The sequence below is a fragment of the Cuculus canorus genome, chromosome 3 (genome assembly GCF_017976375.1).
Source record: "Cuculus canorus isolate bCucCan1 chromosome 3, bCucCan1.pri, whole genome shotgun sequence".
Lineage (NCBI taxonomy): Eukaryota > Metazoa > Chordata > Aves > Cuculiformes > Cuculidae > Cuculus > Cuculus canorus.
In genome coordinates this window covers 92948462-92967870 of record NC_071403.1, presented here as the reverse complement: position 1 = coordinate 92967870, position 19409 = coordinate 92948462, and the positions used below count along the sequence as shown (strand labels likewise).

At 36.8% G+C, this 19409-nt stretch overlaps 1 protein-coding gene across 15 annotated transcripts in view; it reads right to left on the bottom strand.

Moving 5' to 3' along the window:
* ESRRG (estrogen related receptor gamma) overlaps positions 1 to 19409 on the bottom strand; it is a 400770-nt gene that overhangs the window by 119296 nt on the left and 262065 nt on the right. For all 15 annotated transcript variants that reach the window (XM_054061956.1, XM_054061966.1, XM_054061959.1 and 12 more), the window contains one exon: positions 10018 to 10433. In XM_054061956.1, coding sequence (XP_053917931.1) covers positions 10018 to 10433 — 416 coding nt within the window. The remainder of the gene's footprint in view (positions 1 to 10017; positions 10434 to 19409) is intronic.

The window sequence follows — 19409 nt, the reverse complement described above, 5'->3', positions numbered from 1 at the left end:
GGGCTTACTTCCTCCTGAACACTGCTGCATGACTGACTTAGCAATGCTGACAAGTAAAACAGATCCTCAGTATGACTGAACACTAATGGTTCTTGTTGACAAAAATTAAACTTCAGTTTAGTCCTCTTCCCCTTCCTTAACTCCTGAGAAGAAAGCTATTTAAGAAACTGAAGGATACAGTGAGAGAATTTCAGCACAACAGTTCTTACTAAAACTTCCTTCAGATACGCATTAGCAAAGTTAGGGAATAACACTTCTGGAAGGAAAGGATGATAAGGGCAAGCTTAAGAAAAGAGTCACATTATCCTCTCACATTCTAAAGAGGCATTCTTATGGAGGCACAACCGCCACACAGGTAGACCTTCAAAGCCTTTCACAAATTGTACCTAATTAATTTCATCCTATTATAGTAATAAATATATTACCACCCTTACTTAAAAAAAGGAAACACTGAATCAGAAATGCCTTGCACAGGATAAAAGCAATCTTTGCTCAAGGTCAGAAACAATCTTGATCAAAAACAAGACTGAGATTACAATACAGAACTTCAAGCAGCAAAGCTTTGCACTGAGGCAAGCAGAGCACTCCCACTATAGCCAGAACCCTTGTGTAAAGGCACAAATGATAAAGGTACAGATGTTGACACCAAAAAGTAGTATTCAAGCCCAGAAAAATAAGCAAGATAGTTTATTTCCCTAATTAGATAATTCGAATCAATATGCTGACATTTCACTTTTGCGTAAAATTCCGTGAAACGTGGCAAGGGTCTTAGCGCAGCACATTACGCACAGACAACATAACTCATTTTCCTTGCAAATTCTTGCTATCTAGACAACTCTAAAAGCAGCTATTATCCTAGTCACTTAGATTCCAGTACTTTAGCTTAGAGGGAAAATCCTCTGCTATCAGTTTAGGCTGCTTTACTTTAATGAATTATACTTCACAGCAGATGTTCAATCTTAATTTTTGATGTTAGAAAACAAATTTGGGAGATGTGGGAAAGAGTTACTCCAAAGAACTCAGTAGAGTTACGGTAACTGGATTTATTGCTGCAGCAAAAATCCACCTCTTAGCCAACAGCCCCGGCTGGTTCCCCTAAAGTGTTTCAGCATTTTAGAATGTGGGCAGACCATGGTAAGAGCTCAAGGAAACTAAAATTTTGTCACCACTTCACATACGAACGCAGTATTTTATCAAATATCCCCATGGATAGACTCAATTTCTGTCAGTGAATTTTTCATTAAAAAAAAAAAAAAACAACAAAATAATTCACTGAATTTTGCCGTGGATACATACCTAGATATCTATCATACTCAAAGTGTGTTTTACCTGGCACTCAAAGTATTAGTTTATATATTTTTGGTAAAAAAACTAAGTTTACTGTACATCACGGGTCATTAGAGCTCTCATAACATTTTATCTACTTGTATACACTAAAAATATGGAAACAAAATATTTTAAGAGATGTTTGGGAATACAAACAATTTCACAGGTACACTACATCCAAGATGCTCAGACCTGCATTTTATTTCAATAAAAGGAAGATTCAGAAGGAAGCTCTACCATTTAATTGTCTAGTGCATGATGCTAGAGGCTGAAACTGAGCAGCTACTAAGAATGTAAGTTGAATTTGCCCAGTCCTGTCAACTGTTGGGAGAGGTAGCTGTGTTATACGGTGAACAAAATCAACATGGCAGCTCTGAGTCTTTAAACTGAGCTGACAGCAACAATCGAGCAATTTATAATATTTCCTGGCTGGTTTTCAGAAAGGACTGGGCTCTGATTACTTATTTCAGAGTCTTTTGTACAATTAGTTTACAGGCAATATAATTTTCTCACTTGCTCCTTAATAGAATCGTGCAGCTAGCTGGCTGATAGAATAACAGCATATATGTAAAATTCCTGCCTGAAGTGCCAGGGGATAATTTGTATATTCCTTTCAGTAGCATAATGGACTTTTACAGTTTGGCAGTTAAAGGCCTGAGTAATGTAAATTAGTATGACGTTTGAAAATAAAAATATATGTCAAATCTTCACTCCCCAAACACATTGCTCAGTGCTATAATACAATGGGATTTATGCCAGCCCGAGTTTCTTTTCTCCCCTCATACACTGAGGAATGTTTTTTTCTAAAACAGTTCCTTTTTCTCTACTAATTTGTTAAATTTTATTATCTCAGCCAAAAGATGAGAAAATACTTCTAATGCACTGTGCCTATCAAGAGCAACTGACTCACTAAAAATATGATACCGTTTCATCTTGAGATAGCAGGTGATATTATAAAACTGAAGATGTAAAAGGAGTTTAATGAGCTATTGGAATACGCTCAGAAAATCTTTGGACAAGCAAAAGACCTGAGGAAGACTGAGATAGGGGGTGATAATGTGTTTGGAAAGAGTACCCATGAGCCAGTTACAAAAGCAGGAAGAATGCTGAAGAAATCAGTACTGAAACTTTTACTGTGTGGGGATGTAGGTCCAGAAGAGAAAAAAAAAAACAAGAAAGCAAAGGGAAAAAAAAAAAAAAAGGGGCAAAAAAGAGCAAAGCAACAGAGGGGAATTAATTATTCCTTCAATTTAATGATTTTATGCTATAATCAGCTCATGAAACTATTTTGGTATCTCTTTATTTATATCCAATAATGTCCCATTTTTCTCCCAAGCTTTCTCTTTAAGCTTCTGTAAAGTAATACTTTTTTTTAAAAAACTTGTTTTTCAAGTGCAAGTGTTCTCATGATTCTTAACAGAGGCTACTGCATCACTAGATTCAAGTGTTTCTGTAGTAAGGTTTACCCCAGGTACCACCTTCATACTCTGTTTTCCTGAGTGACACGACCCAAAGGAATACACCTGCTTGTCTGTGGACTGGCATGCATGAAAACTCTGGAAAATGAAAGGTAGCCAGGATTACAGTCATAGTCTTCTGGGAATTAATAAAAGAGAAGTTTTAGAAAGAGACAGGAGAATTGAAGCCAACACAGAGAATGAATTGCAGTATGTTAGGTCACACCTTGATATGTAATCCAACCAGAACAGAAAAGAATAGTTCCTGAGAAACTGAGGAGAAGTTGGTGCTGTTGGAAATAAAGAGTAACAGGCTAACTTAGGACAAGAAGGACAGAGTCCCAGATGGACTTAAAAATCTATTTGATGTTTACAGGTCTTAGCAAAGCTGAACTGAAGAAAGTAAAAATATTTTCTCTCAGGATAAGTTACAGTTCTTTCAGACTCTGTTTCCTACTTCGCAGTCAGAATTCAATTGAATTTAAGTAGGAGCAAATATTTTCAAAAGTACTCTTCTCGATAAGGCTTCAGAAACAGGGTCAAGTTGGAATGAGGTTGGATCTGAACCTAACTGATACTGGTTTTGCCTGACAAATCCTTAAGACAGATTCACTTGATACTGTAGATAGCACTATGAATTACAAACCTATGAATCCTGCTACATGTCATCTGGAGCTGATTAAGCCTAAGGTTAACCATATTCACAATTTCTCACTCTGATTATTTCAGAAACAATATTGCATACAGAGTTACAGAACATTTCAAAATTTGGTTCCTAGTTGTCCAAGGCATTTTTTTAAGATGACAGGACCATGTATGAAGGAATGTGTTTCCATCTGTTGCCTGTGTTGTCTTTCTGTTACAATAAGAAACTCAGGAGAAGCATCTAGCTTTTAAATAACTTTACAGTGTAAGGTGGCACTTGACAGAGGGACTCAGTCAGCTTAGAAGTACATTTAAAATGAAATCACCATGTTGAATTGCTCAAAAGAAGCTGGTGTACTATGTTACTGAGTTATGATATACTTAAAAATTCTAAAATATATTTTTTATTTCTTTTTCTTTTATTCCCAGAAAGCAACATGAATGGAAATTGAAAACTGAAATGTAAAGTGACATTGGTTGGTATGACTGCATGACATTTTTGCATTGGCCTCTAAAAATTTAGGTACATGGATTTCCAGTATCATAAAAACCACAGTAATTTTCAATATGACCTGCATATTAGGGGCTGTTGAATGACACCTGTAAGGGCCCACCTAGCTTTGATTCCCACTGAAGTCAACTTCTTTACCTTCAACAGAAATGAAGGGCATTTAGGTCATCTCAAGAGAGAATCGATGCTTTGAAGACACAAATAGGGCAGATGCCTGTTGACTGGAAGTCACCGAAGGGTTGCCCAACTCAGGGACTGAACTATCTACATTGTGTCTGTACTGGTATTTTATCTAGCTTCATTTTGATACATCCTACCAAGGCGGCATTGAAAATTGTCACTGTTTGTTTATGAGCACACAGAAAGCCTCAATCTGTAAAGCTGCAAACTACATTACTTTCACAGCAGTAAAAACAAGTCATTAAAACATTACAGAAACATTTAAGAAGTCGCTTGCTAGCTGAGACTTCACATGTCTCTAGATTCAAACTGGAAAGAGCTTTGTAAGTGGGGTAGAAGCTTCCATAAGAGATGCTTATAACAAGTAGAGATCCAGTTGGATCAATGCTATTATAATCGTTATAATGGCATTGATACATACACTGTACCAATACGATTTGTAAACCACATCTCTTTCTTAGTATTTCTGGTGTGCTTGAAATAGCCACACGCACATCAGGATGCTCATTCTTATTCCCTAATAATCTAAATGCGGCATATAATTTACAAGGCTATAAGGAAAGCAGGGATAATAAAACAGATAGAACCATCTGTATCCTTTTAAACTTCCCTCTGGTTCTCAGATTTCAGCATGTTTATATTTTATTGTCCCATCTTGTTAGGCTGTCATAGTTACACAATGACATTATGACAGGATTAAAAGACATGTTGGAAGGAACTAAAAATACTAGCTCACTAGTTCGGTTGGTCTGTAGCACAAAGAAATCAGGGAAATGGGATGATAACTATCATTGCTTGCTTAAAATATTCTTTGGAAGAAATGCTGATGCACAGACTTTCACCTATATAAAGAAGGTGAATGATTTAATCAGGTAATGATGGATTCAGGTGACATTTAGTGTTAGGTTCACTGGAGGGTTGCCATCTTTGCACCAGAGCCAAGGTCCATAGACTATTGCACCAAGATGCAAGCCTCCATCCCACCTTTCTATAAAAAACTATAATCTTAGCTAACAGTAAAGATATTGAGAAGCCATCAAATCTTACTTAATTTTCCTTCACTATTTCCACAAAAAAAGATGTGCAGCATTATAGGAGTCAGCTTTGAGAGATACAAATTAACCTTTGGAAGCCACTTCGGTCATCTGCAACTTGGAATCAAACTTTATGTTGCCATTTTAAATGTCACTTCATCTGAATTTACATAGCTAGTTCTAACTTCCCTGATTAAAAATATATATATTTTTTACTATAAAGTGTTTGCACATTCACAGATTAAGTTGGCTAAGTAATGGGCAAAACACTCCAAAAAGGGTTGAAAAACCTGACCACTAAAGAGATTAAAACTAACTTTAAGTAACCAAAATAGATGAACAAAGTCCAAAGCAGTTTAATCTAGCTCCTAGTTTGGGTAGGCTCTGAAGACCATAGCAGCTGCACTGCTGTAGAACTGTAGAGCTGAAAGCTCTTAGGTGCTTATATAAAATGAGACAGCAGACTTAGTTCAGTTCCCGTAATGACCAAAAAGACAACAGTATTCCCAGGATGGAATATTTCTTATTTGTGTTAGGAGACACAGACAAGCAAAAACTCCCAGGGATAAAGCTCTTAAAGGAGACAGTAAGGGTATGATTGCAGGGCTTCTTACTACCTATTGCTTTACTCACTGTGTGTATAAATAGAATATTGCCATCTTAATACTGTTCATCCAACAGTTTTTCCTTTAAAAATAAACATTAAAAAAAACCAAACAAAAAAAACCCCAATGCCCAAAAACTATTTTAGCTTTTGTAAGGAAATTCAAACACTGTCCACGGAAACAATAAGTAAGTTCTGACACTTTAGCAACAAGCCTTAACAGTTGGAGGGCAACATATCAGTACCTAGGCTTTTCAATGCTGCCTTTTCAAGCTACTTTAGAGAGCCCAAATATGACAGTCTTGAAGATTTGGAAGGAGGAAGAGAGTTGTGTAGATGCAGGTCATTATTTTACAGAAATGAAGGTTACTAAAACAAAATAGTAAACTGTCTTTGAATCTCCAAGTCCTATCATCCTTCTACTGAAAGCAAGAATACCATGTCAATCTACTTGCAGAGAAATGGGTTATGGGCACTGAATAATTACATATTATTAATGCAAAATGTGTACTTACTAGTCTTTATGATAACTGAGCAAATAAAAATTATGAAAAATATATTTACACTAAATATTCACTACAAAATAACTAGTAAGTACAAGACCTCTGTACTGAACGCAAGACTAAACCCAGCTGACAACTGAAAATTGGGTTTTTTCCTCTCTTTCTTTTAATGAAAGCTTGGAGTTTCATGAGAATACACTGCACAGCAAAAACTGTGGAGAGACCCTAAAAATCAATGGACCTGTAACTATTCTTAGATGTTGCTATTTTCTGCTATCCCTGATGTTAAGCCAATTTTGGGGAGGTTTGGCTGTGTGTGTGTTTCTGTGAGACATCTGCAATCAGCCATCATGTAAATTATCCCAGAAGCAAACTGAGCTGCAGCTGAGTTGAGTACTAGGCTGAGCAGAGAGAACATCCAGTCCTCCCAGCCCTTATATGTCACAAAGGGGGGCAGAATGTCATTAGATTCTACTACGACCTTAGATGACACTGATTTTATTGAGCTGGGTTTTTTTAGTGGGTTTGGGTTTTTGCAGCCAGGTAACATCTTGCTTCTATTGTTTTCTAATAGTATTGATTTTTAGGATAATCCACGCATTTTTTACCACAGCCACAAATATTATTTCTCTGCTACATTAAAAATATAAATTAAAAAAAACCAAAAAATTACCCTTTCTTCTGATTCAAGACAGGATTCGTTTCATTTCTTTACTTTTAAGAGAATTAGTAAGGCAAGAGGCAGAAAGGAGGAGCAGAAATCCATCAGCCAGGAACAGACATTTTTTAGACTAAATTGCTGTCGTCTGAAAGGGAATGATAATCTCCATTACCCCTAAAAAAAGGTGTATACTCTACATTTGAGTGAATTCACCTCATATAAGGGCTACTAGGTATCCTGTGATGCACTTCCCTTCTGTCTTATATAAGATGCTGGTGGTGTACAGATACCGTGCTGGCTCTCTGAACAGCTGCCTGTGGCCTTCACCTTCTGAGATTTCAAAAGACTCCTTTGAAATGGAAAGAATGGAAAGACTCCCATTGACTTAGTGGAAAGGACATAAGGCCTGACATGAACACAAGATGTGTTTCAAAATCTAACTTTTATCAGCTCAGCCTTGCTCTCATTTAAGTCAGGGTAGTTTTGCCCATGACTTCAACAGGAGTAGCACTTAGGTTCTACAAGTCTGAGCTAATTTAGTAATTGCTGAATGATAAGCAAGAAATGTTTGGGAAGTCAAACATTATTTTTTTCACTGAACATATAATTAAATACCTGTTACAATTAAATTATTAGCTTTTAAAATAAGCAACTCTGAGCCAAGACGTTATCCTTACATACACACAGTTACACTATTTGACACTTCAGGTAGTCTGGTTTACTATTCTCTATTCAGACATTTCTTGGTTTTTTTCTGTTTTGTTGTTTTATTCTTTGTGGTTATGCAGCAATCAACTTATTTTAAAATTAATGCTATAAAAAAGAATGTGATAGAAACCAGGGAGCTAAATGGTATATGGAAGAACGACCTCTAGGAACATTGGGACTAAATTCTATCATTTAGAGGAAAAAAAACCAAAAAACCAAAAACCAAACCAAACTCAAGAGAATTGTTCTTCATACAAGCTTCTATGTAGTATTTGCCCATTCAAAACATGAGAAGTACCTCTTTTTTATATATTTCTTCACACTTACCACAATCCATGGTCCGATTCACCAAAATAAGTAGGTTCCATTATTTTTTATGGTATCTGAAAACTCCTAGTAGCTGTGTCAGTTTAGTAAGCACCATTTCAGAAGATGCTGCCATGACATTATGATACTAACATACTTTCCTATTCTTAGTTTCTTCATTATTGCTTTTCCATTTGATGCTTGGTTTTGCCTTACTGCATACTTTTTTTTGTCTTCACAGCACTGTCACCTGCTGATGCAGCTAGTGCTCTAACCATTCTGAGACTTTTGGCACAGCTACCAGTTCTAACTTGAGCTGCATGGCCAAGTCCAGCTTGCTAATCTGGAGAATGACGTCCCTGTCTTGTGCTTCCATGTCCAGAAATTTGCTGTCTGTGGTGCGGTGTAAAATTGCAAGACTACCTATTACTGCCAGAAGTCAACACTTCAATCAGTTAATTTTTCTGTGGCAATTTTTCATGCTCAAAATACAACTAAAATAATCGTGCATCAATTCAGTTCTGTAGGACAGCTATTACATAACAATTAAATATCACTTATAATAAAAGAGTTGCTAGTTGAAGTTGGTGCTTGAATTTTAGCAACCAGAGGAAACATTTTTTAAACTTTTCTGAAAATGTTCTTGAAGGTCAAGTGAAATCACCTACCCCTTTTTTTGTGCGTGTTTTTCAAAGCAAAGACCTGAAATGAGCATACTGTTTCTGCATATGCACTCATTTTACATACCAACCCAGTCCACTAGGAATCCTCACAGGTATGCATGCTTACTGGTTGCAAACATTGTAACACTCAGCTCCATTAGAACTGAAGTCTAATGTTTCTTCTTAGTGCCTATATGGGTACTTCATGCTCATAGAAGGTCCAAATACCCATGGAGTAAATGGATGAGGAGAATAAAATGGCCATTGCCTCAACAACATATAAATTAAAACACCATTCATTGTTTTTCCTTATTAATTTTGCATTAAATATGGAAGTACTACATTTAATAAATCTTGACCAAATGTTTCAAATGTTGAGTTATGTGAATTACAAACTGAAACTAACTTTACGTTCCTTATCCTAACTCACCTTAATGAGAGAAAAGTATACCACTAGATTGCGTGATCCTTAGAATCATATGTGCTCAACACCTATGAAAATCAAGTAGGTTTTATTAAGGAGCTTAAATTTGGACTTAGCAACCTAATTTTAGTCTCTGAATTTTATTTAATGTGACACTGTATTTCTAAACACGCCAAGCTTGGCCTCGTGTTTTTAAATAAAGTACCTTCAATTTTACTTGAAAGGATGTTATCTAAATCAAAGTAGAATATTATTTTTTGTCCATTGGTTCTGAACTCTAACAAGTGGTCAACATAATTACCCCATTCATACTAATTTATGCCAAAATATGTGGTCTATTTGTAACAGGTATCAAGAACGAATTAGTACAAAGTACTAGGCAGAGACCAAAAGCTGTCAACTCACTCTCCTTTAGAGGTGATCTTACAGATATTTGTTGAACCTGTTTAAGGCCACTGTATATTGTATAGGTGAAAGAAAGTGCACAAAACACTATGCCGTAGCATTTTGTTCCAATTTTAAATGCACTGATGCTTTAACAAAAATAAACTGGATTTCTCTAACAATTTAAGTATGATAGTGTAACTAGGAGCAAAACCCATGCATGATTCCTATGGGCCAGCCACAAGGTATGTTCATCGAAAGGCACATTCATCAAAAGTCATCCATGACGACCTTCAAAGAATTATCAGTTTTCTTTGAAACAATCATTCATGGAAATTAATGAGAAATTCAAACAGAAAACTAATATGAACGTGCATCAGATGGTTTCAGTGGTTTTCTACTTTCATAATCAAAATAAACATGGTAGTGGGCTTAACAAGACATTGAGCTCCCAAAGAATTTCAAAGGGGCTTTTCATGAGTAACATCTCTAGGACCAAAGCCTACAATGAACGAAAAGGTACAGTCTTAAGACCTATTAGGATTTGGTCAAGGATTGTATTATTTCATTTTCAGTAAAAATAAAAGAAAATAATTTTGAAGAATAACCAACCTTGAATTGTCCTCTTGAAGAAAGCCTTACAGGCCTCACAGGAAGCCACTCCATAGTGGTACCCTGAAGCAATGTCACCACACACCAAACACAGTCTTTTGGGCATCGAGTTCAGCATATATTCACACTTGGTTTGTGAATCTTCAGCGATGGTACTGGAGCAGTCATCATACCGTTTCCTGACTGGCCCGTTGCCCCCAAGCCCTGTGGCCGAAGGGTAGAGGGGAGGTGAGTCCAGCCCGTTCTGATGTCCATTCATGGTGGAACTGTAGCTCCCGCTGGCGTCTGAGGAGCCACCGGGGCTGTGGTGGTTGATGCTGTCCGTCAGAGAGGCAGGGCTTGACGGTTCCGTCTTGATATATGACGAACAGCTAGAATCAATGTGTCGATCTTTGCTTGACATTCTGCAGAGAAGCCTGTAGTGAGGAGAGAGAGAAAGAAGAATCTGTGTATTAAAGACAGTGCTCTTTAAGGCTGCTCTGGAAGGGTTATGGACTGCACATCATTCATTCATTAGTCAATACCTCTTGTTCTACATGAAGGTAATCAGCATAAGGGCATGACAGAGCTTTGTCAAAGCTCCAGACAGGCAGTAAACAAAAACTTTAAAGAGACCAAATCCATATGTTGTCCTCTCCACCTGCCCTCTAGGCTATGCATCAACCTCACATCAACTCTAAATTCCAAACTTGTCATTTAGCAACTCAAAAAATTAAAAAATTCCTATTAGATGACTTGGCTATTAAATGTCTTTCTTTTTACATTGGTACTTCCTTTCTGTAAATCCTATTATTATTATCAGGAACAAATATTTCCAAGTTTGATGAGATAAACACTCTGTTCTATTTAATATTTGTCAAGACATGTGACTACAACATGTATCCATCATCTATTGATCTGATCCCAGAACTGAAGAGCAAGTCTCCCAGTCTTATTTGGTTTTTAATATTGCTTTATTATAGATAGAGCTGCTCAATAACAGAATAGCACATCAACTGGGAGCTCTAACAAATAATTGAGGCTGGACTCCATTTTCACAAAATGTAAGAGAAATGATTCATCAGCTCTGGCTGCAATTACTTTCTAGCCATTATACTCAGACTAACCAGTAATAACTATGCCCCTATCCTATATATCTGTAGCTTTATAGGATCTGACACTTTACATGTTCCATTCTTGGATTAAAAAATATATTAGAGGAAATTTTAGATAGAAGTTTTCTCTTTCAGAAAGAGAGATTCTGTCTTCTCAGTTCTTATGTTTTCAGAATTGAACATCTGAAATACACATATAATATGACAAATTAGTACTTTCAACAAGGAAAAAAAATCTCTGTCTATTCCATCCCCAAGTCTTAAATTATTTTTAAACATGTTAGGGAGAAAAATAATCAGAAAGCTCCAAATCAGGTATCTTAATTTTCTACAGGTGTGATTATGAGATCACAGCAGCAAATGGCCTATCCAGCATTCTCCTGACAATACCCTCAGAAGCTGCCAAAGTACAGATGACAGTTACGAGCATTTCTCTCAAAATACTATGAGCACCAACGCAACCACTCTGTAAGGCCACCGACACGGAGCTACAGATTCATGTTTCAAAACAGTGCAGACAATTTGACTTATTTGACTTAACTGTCTAAAGTAAAAAAAAAGAAGCCAACACAAAAAAACAACCGAACAATTTCAAGATCTGGAAACAAATTCTCTAAATGAAAATAGACATAAATCCAGAGAGTTGACTTTCTATCCAGTGAGGTTAACCAAGATCAAAGACTGACCCTTCATTAAAGATATCTTCTTATTAGTACCCATAGATATTGTTTGGAACCTCTCATTTGTGATTTTTACTGTAAAATTCTACTGAAAACAAACGGCACACGAATTTGGAAAACACTTAGATTGATGTGCAGCAATGTTACCCTCCAAACTTAAACTCAGGACTTATTTGGGGAGGTGGATGGAGCAAGCTATCTGGTGTCAGCAAATAAACCAAGGAAACGGGAAGGTTAAAGCCATGAAAATATCTTATTACATTGGACCACCTGCTTGTGTTGTCCTTTCCTCAAGAACTGGAGGGGGGGAAATCCCCTTGCCAGCCTGCAGTAGCATGTGCCTTTTCTTCTGCATCTGCTGCCTTGTAGCCGTCACTGTTAATGAGTACTGTAATTAATAGATAGCTCTCTCTTGTCTCTCTACTTGCACTCTGGGCTAAGCACTTTTCTCAAGTCAACGTTTTAAAGAAAGCAAGTCGGCACTGACTTACAGCGGCTCTGCAAATTCTTTTTAATTTAGAGCACTTATACCACCACTCCACTTATTACCTTATAATTACTGGACCGCTCTCACATACATTATAATCTTAGACTAGAGTTAGAAGTTATTATGGTACTAAAAAATGGTGTCTCTCTGTCTCCTCTTTCTCTGATACTGAATTTTATACAGCTACAATTAAAAATATCAATTAACTTTCACATCCTAACAACTTATTTTTTACATTATTTTTCTATACACTAGTGTCCTTTAATTGACTAAACAAGTCCTTGGTTTTCTTTTAATCTCCCTGCTGCTGAGAATCCACATATTCTCAAGTCTCAAAATACAGCAACAGGATTCACTGCCTACAGTCTGTTATAACCAGCTTGATGGCATGTTCTTGTCTAATACTCCACTGCCTTTTTTTTTTTTCTAATTTGTGCAATAATGAGCTCGAATGTCACCCTTCCGTTCCCAGGAAAAAAAACCATTTGCAATTAATTAGTTGTCCAAACTATGTTGTCTTAGCCAGTGCAAAAGTGGATATCTCCCACTCCAAGCAGTCAGAACCAAAATATAATATCTGTTCTACAGGCATTAAAATGTGATCACCAGTGCTGCTTTGGCTACAGCCAGTCTGCTGATGCTCCTGAAGTAGCAGTTTCTGGTACTAACCAAGATAGAGCTGCTTTTGGCCAAAGCTTAAACAGTACAGACTGGACTAGAGCACACTGGCAAAGCACAAACGCAGTTAAAACATTAACCATTCCAAGGAAAAGCAAAAACAATAGCGCCTGACTACAGGAAAAAAAGCCTTCTCAATCCCTGCAAAGGTGAACCAGAGTCAAGACTGGGCATTAGCTGTGGGCAGGCAATAGAAACCTACTGCTTTCACTCCATTACTGGACCACATCTGAAAGAGAGGAATTCAAGAGCCATCTTATATGGATGGCAGGTGGGACCACCATCAAATTATCATGCTGAACATTTGGAATAATGCCTAAGCTAGATCTCTGTAAAATCCCTCCCTCAGTTCCCTCCTAATTACTACTTAGCTCGTTACACTGAAGAATTCCTAGACACCATTGCATTATAGCCTAAAACTACAGTTGGAGCTTAATTCTCTCTTCCTCTCTGTGTCTGAAATTCTACAGCTCTATTATTCAAGCCTGAAATATTCACAACTATCTATAAATTCAATTGTCAGCCAGTGGGTTTTATTCTAGACCTCACTTCAATCTAAAATTAGAGGCACTAAAATTCACATTAACTCTAAGAGGAATGTAGTGAATAAGACTTTATTTCAAAAGAACACCTTTTTTGTCAGAAAGAGCTATTTTCAAGATGATGGCTTTATCTGCATTCAAAGAGAATAAGCCCAATTCCACATTGTGCTGTTAATGCAAAATTTTTAGGTCACATTGGATTAATAAAAATCTAAATTTAGTTAAGGTTTATGAATAGAAATAACATGTGTCATATAAAAATGTACAGTATTTATTTTAAAGCCTTGGTGGGGTTGTTTTTTTTCTTTACTAGATTTTAAGTGAAATAAATGGCAGCTATATCTGTGGTGGGATGTTCTCATATAGGTTTTCTAACAACTGGTAGTGCTCAGGTAAACTTTCCTTTCAGTAATTTTAGGGAAAGTAACTAAAGGGCTCTAAAAGCATTTCCACGTCCATACACAAGAGAAACTACATAGGGTGCTGCAAGCCTCAAATAACATACAATATATAGCATGACTCTTTACATCTCTACTGAATTTATTTCACAACTTCTTTAAGTAAGACCTGAAGTCAGTCACTGCTGGCAGAAAGGTACAATAACAGAGCACCTCAACATGCAACCTCTGCTTTAAAATGGTCTTAAACAATAGTGAATGAATTGTAATGCTGTGTGCTTATGAAAGGTTGAATATATTAAGAATTATTAATGCAATCACACTCATATTTCAATCTACCTGCCACATTACTAATGATACTGACAGTGCTGACACTGGCTAAATCAGTATCAATATACAAGCGGAGTGCAAAAATTAATTGCATCCGATTACAGTACACAGCCTTAAAGAAGAAAGCCTTCCCATTCGAGCCACTGGCAGCTCTTTATATTCCATTCATACATGCAACTGGTTCAGAAAGTTACTTTTCCCTCATCTCCCTTATTACCAATACCTAGAGGAGGTCAAAACAACATGCCAATACTTCATAATCCATGAATACATTTCATACCTGCTTTTCAAGCAGGAAAAGCTTTGCTTACAGCATCATTCACAAATACTTTAGAGCTGTGCTGGAGGTTTCAACATTAATAATATTTAGCCACAATAAACAGAGTGAGCATTCCTATTACAGACCAACACAGAAGTCCACTTTTACCTGCACATGAAGTTTTATTTTATGGGGTTTTTTTAAGAGAAAAGTACCCTATTTTGATAAATGTCAAAATAGATTATCAGTTGACATTTTTAATGAAAGTCACTATGTGGAAGCATCAGCAGGGCAGGTATTATTATACATACCTAGGCCCTTTTTATGATAACAATGTAATCCATCTGATCTTCCTCCAATGCGTTCCTCTTACTCATACAGATGTCTACCGAAAAGGTCTTAACTTGTTATCCTCATACTATGAAAACCAATGCACGAAAGAAAGTCTTGGTATGGTTCTAGTGATTTCCCATATTCTGCTTCTCTGAACGTAAAAGGAAAAAAAAACTGTGCAGAAAGAAATAAAAATCTTGCTTCTTGCACCAATGCCCATGACAACATCTCAAGACTTTCACTGGCTCCTGTTAAAGAGCTGAGTAACAATTTCAGCTGAACTGCTTTACATTGAGTATTTTTTTTTCCTTCTGCTTCAGCTAATTGCACTCTACTAAAGTGGCAAAATGTGAATCACTTAGTAGGAAAATGGGCACCAGCTGCTATTGTCAGAGAATGGAGATGCTGAAGAAAAGGAAAGTGACTGAATGAAGTGTCATGTCAGAAATCAACGGTGCAACGTGTGATTTGAGAAAACATGACTACTTTACAGAGACAGGGTGTCATTATGGCATCACAGTAATACGATGCTTTGACAACTGCTGGGTCTAACATATCATCATTGCATTAAGGTGCACTGGCTTTAGTTGGGGGAAGGAAAAGAAAGGATTCCGTCTTTTAATAAGAAATATCATAAGGCCTGCTTGGTTAACCTAGTGGACGAGATCATTAATCGCAAAGTCGCTAATCTTGTCCGATGCATGCACAAACAAAACTATTATTATGCATTAGGTCTTTATCAAGGAATAAACATATGCAACCATGTAGTAAAGAGTTCCCTGTACAAAACAGAATGGTTGTGGCGGGTGTTTTTTTTGGTTTGGTTTCTTTTTTTTAAACCTTCATCACTTCACCTTGGTTAGGAAAAGCAAAGCGAGCCAGAACAGCTGTCACAGCCACTAGCAGCCAGAACAGAAGCAATGCTTGAAGCCATCACGTTGTTACCATCAGCAGCCGAGTTAGCTGACGACTGCTGACAGAGGATCCAGCTTCCCAGTTATTACTGCTCTGTATGCAATCTACTAAACTCTGCTAAAGCACTTCCTATACAGAAGGCAGTGGAAGACTATACTACTGTGTGGTCATTTTTAATTTGACAAAGCAAGCCATTATCTGAGGCCCTTCACATTCGCACCTAATCTGAGAGACTGCACTTTGTTTGTTTTCCCTGCTGCTTTTAAAAAAGCAACATTTTCAAGTGGCTGACTTGCAGCTACTGCAGACCCTTCAAAATGATGGGCAATTATTTTGACCTTTTCCCTCCTCACCCCACCCCTCTATAAATATCCATTATTGCTTCTCCTTCTATTTCAAGTTGACTCCCTATGCTTCTTGGTTGATAAACTTTGTTAACAAGAAGGAAATAGTCCTGAGATACCCCAATGTATTGCAAATTACTACTGTTGACACTTCTGTGTTTAAGGATTACATCTGATGCAACAATGCATACTAGTGCCATTTATCTTTAGCTCATTTCCTTGGACCTATTTCAGCTGAGGATGAGCATCTCTTGTTTATAGCTCTAAATACTGTAAGTGAGCAACTGGCAAATCAATAAAACTGTTAAATGCATAATAATACTATGTAATTACTTACATTATGTTTTGCATAATTAACTGTCTGAGGTGTTCCTTGATATAATGGATACTCAAGAGTATGGAATAACCTATAAGCCTATAAAACACACCCTGTTTATACAAACAGAAATTATGTTTAAAACTCTCACTCTAATATTCCAAATCAGGCTTTGGCACTATATGACAGAACGCCTTCCGTTCCTGCCAAGCTTAAATCAATTCTTATGGCATTACTTCATAACTAACATGATATTTTACTGATGATGACTATTACCCCGATTACTTAGAAGTAATGTAGTAATAGCAAAAATACACTTAGATTAAACAAACTGCTGCTATTTAATCAATATTATTGAGACAAACTAAGTGTTTTAATAAGTCTGTATAGATGCACTAATGCTGGTTTAATTAAATGTATCCTTAGACAGGCACAAGCTCTGCCGCACACAGATCCTATGGTTTGACAGACCATAACATTACTCTTCTGAATTTAAAAGCTCAAGCACTTATAGCTAACAGAATTTAAATCTCTTCAGACTGTAAAATTATTATTCTTTAGACCAAGTACTCTTTCAGAATCAAAAAGTAAACAGGGAAGAATGTTGAACACCTTGCACCTTTGAGCCAAAGTATCAGACATCTGAAGAGGTGCCTGCCCTCACTACACAGTTATTGAGGGCATACAATATATGTCACTACAAAACACTTATGAAAACAAACAAATAACCTCCAAATGAAAGGCAAATAATAAGGCTGATATAAAAATCACAAAACTGGCCTTTACTTTTGCACATATGTATACAACAAACATGCAACTGGCAGCCTATCACCATAGTTTTCTGGAGATAAGATTTCTACAGATTTCATGTATTTCAAGCAGAAAAAGATGCTTCTTTCAGATGCTCTGATGCCTCAAATTTCAAATACCTTTTTATTTTTTTTTTAAAAAGGCCAATACTGAAGAGAAGGCAACACAAGAAGTAGACAGCACTTTAAATGAAAATAATGCTGTAATGCCTGAAAGCTATTCATAAAAGAAAAGTATCATTTTGTATTTCGTGTACATATTACGTTTCCAATACAACGTAAACCTCAGTAAAAACTTCATAATCCTAATTAATTTTTAGGTTTCTCTTTTTCTCCTGTGTTTCTAATATTTTTATACTGTTAGAACATGTTTGTTTTTTGAAGTTACAAGCATATAATTATAACACCTTAGACTTACCTTCTCTCATTTACTTGTTTCTAGCCTAACGTTACATATTTTTTGATGCTTACAGTACTTAACATGTCTCAAACCAGTCAGCTCTTCAGTGCCTGGAAAGCTGCACAAACTCACACTATAAGACTTCCCATGCCCAGTTTCAACTGAAAGGTTGAGATATGACTACTAGAATGATGGCCAAGTTTCATCGTATGAAAATCTCCACAGGAAGAGTAAGATTTTAATACTCTGATTTCAAACTGCAGCCTAACACTTTTAATTCACATGTTGGAAGACAGAAAATCTCTGGTTAAGGAGTTCGGTGTTTTTCTGTGATGGAACATAATTTTACTTGTGTTTATATTCCAGTGGTACCAGGTGGAGTCAACCTGCTTTCTCTAGCTCCCAGAGGACACAGTAAAGTGTCACAGAGTCATCCAATTATTAATTCTGATGATTCTTTTTATTAAGAGAAATCAACTGACATAACAAAAGAAAATAAAATGCTGCATTCAGCTACTTCAAGGGAGAAAAAAAAAAGTAAAGATTTACTCAAGAACATAACAGGCTTTATAAAGAGGGATTATTTTGAAATGATTACAGCATCAAAAGCAGTTACTTGCTTCAGTCAAAAAGCCAGTACCAGAGATCAGAGAGACACAGCTGTCATTCATTACTTTCCAAAAGAAAAAATACAAAACAATGCCTTCAGTCTCAAGAGAGAGCCGAAGTCTGCATCATCACATTTTTTCACAATTGCTAGCAGCAATTTCCTTCCATCACTGAAAGGCAGAGTGTAGGTGTATGCACACCGTGTACCTGTCTCTCCACCCAGCTTCCTCACTGATTTATAGCAGAAGAATTATAATTTGCCAGCTGAGCTCTGTTAAATTGGAGAAGCGATTAGAAAGAACATACCAAAAATAGTATCAGAGAGTGAGCGTCTTAAAAGACTCAGGACTAAAACTTATAAAGCAAGTGATCCTCTCACCCCCTCAACTCAGCTAGCTCCCGAGTGCATCCTGTCCTCCTAGCCACATGCCACCAGCTTTAAATCCCTGCTACACACACGCACACATGCACGCACAAGCAACCAAAAAGCTACTTGGCAAGTGGGAAAATGACGTTTTCCTGCAATCAGTGTTTAAGTGAATGTTTGTCCCAGTGTGTTACACCATGCTGTCAGCTAGCAGCAGGGAGTCGTTGAGTTGTTACTACATTTGATTTGACTGCCAGTAGGAAGCTTTATTTCTACCAACTGCTAGTTGCCAGCTCTAAGGATCTTCTCTTACTTTGACAAGGTGGGTTGGCTTTTTTGGGGCAGGAGGGGGGGTTGGTTTTGTGAAGGTTTTTTGTTTGTTTATTTTAAAGTCCATTATTTTTCTCTTTTAGTCTGAGGACTTTTAAGTGTATGGCAGAAGCATCTCCACGTCTCCATGCATCACAGTCGACTCTTCATTTGTGGACTTAAATGCAAAGAAGTAATTGTATTAAGGCAACTATAAGTCAACTCTTACACACATCAGAAAAGTGATTTTTATATCTGGAGACTTCATTGAGAGGTGCTAAGATGAATATTTGCATAAGCAAGCTGAAGCAGGGGCATTTTGTTCTGATTTTTCTGAAAAATGCGGGATTAGAGACTACAGGAGTAGTTACGGAGAGATAACCTGGATGGAGTTTCCTTACAAGGAGAGCATTTGCTATCCAGATCTTTATATGTTTCCCAGACAGTTTTTAGTAGGGCTTTTTGTTTGCTTCTTTATTATTCATGCATATCCTGAAAGGTTTATCTGTCGAACAAGATCCT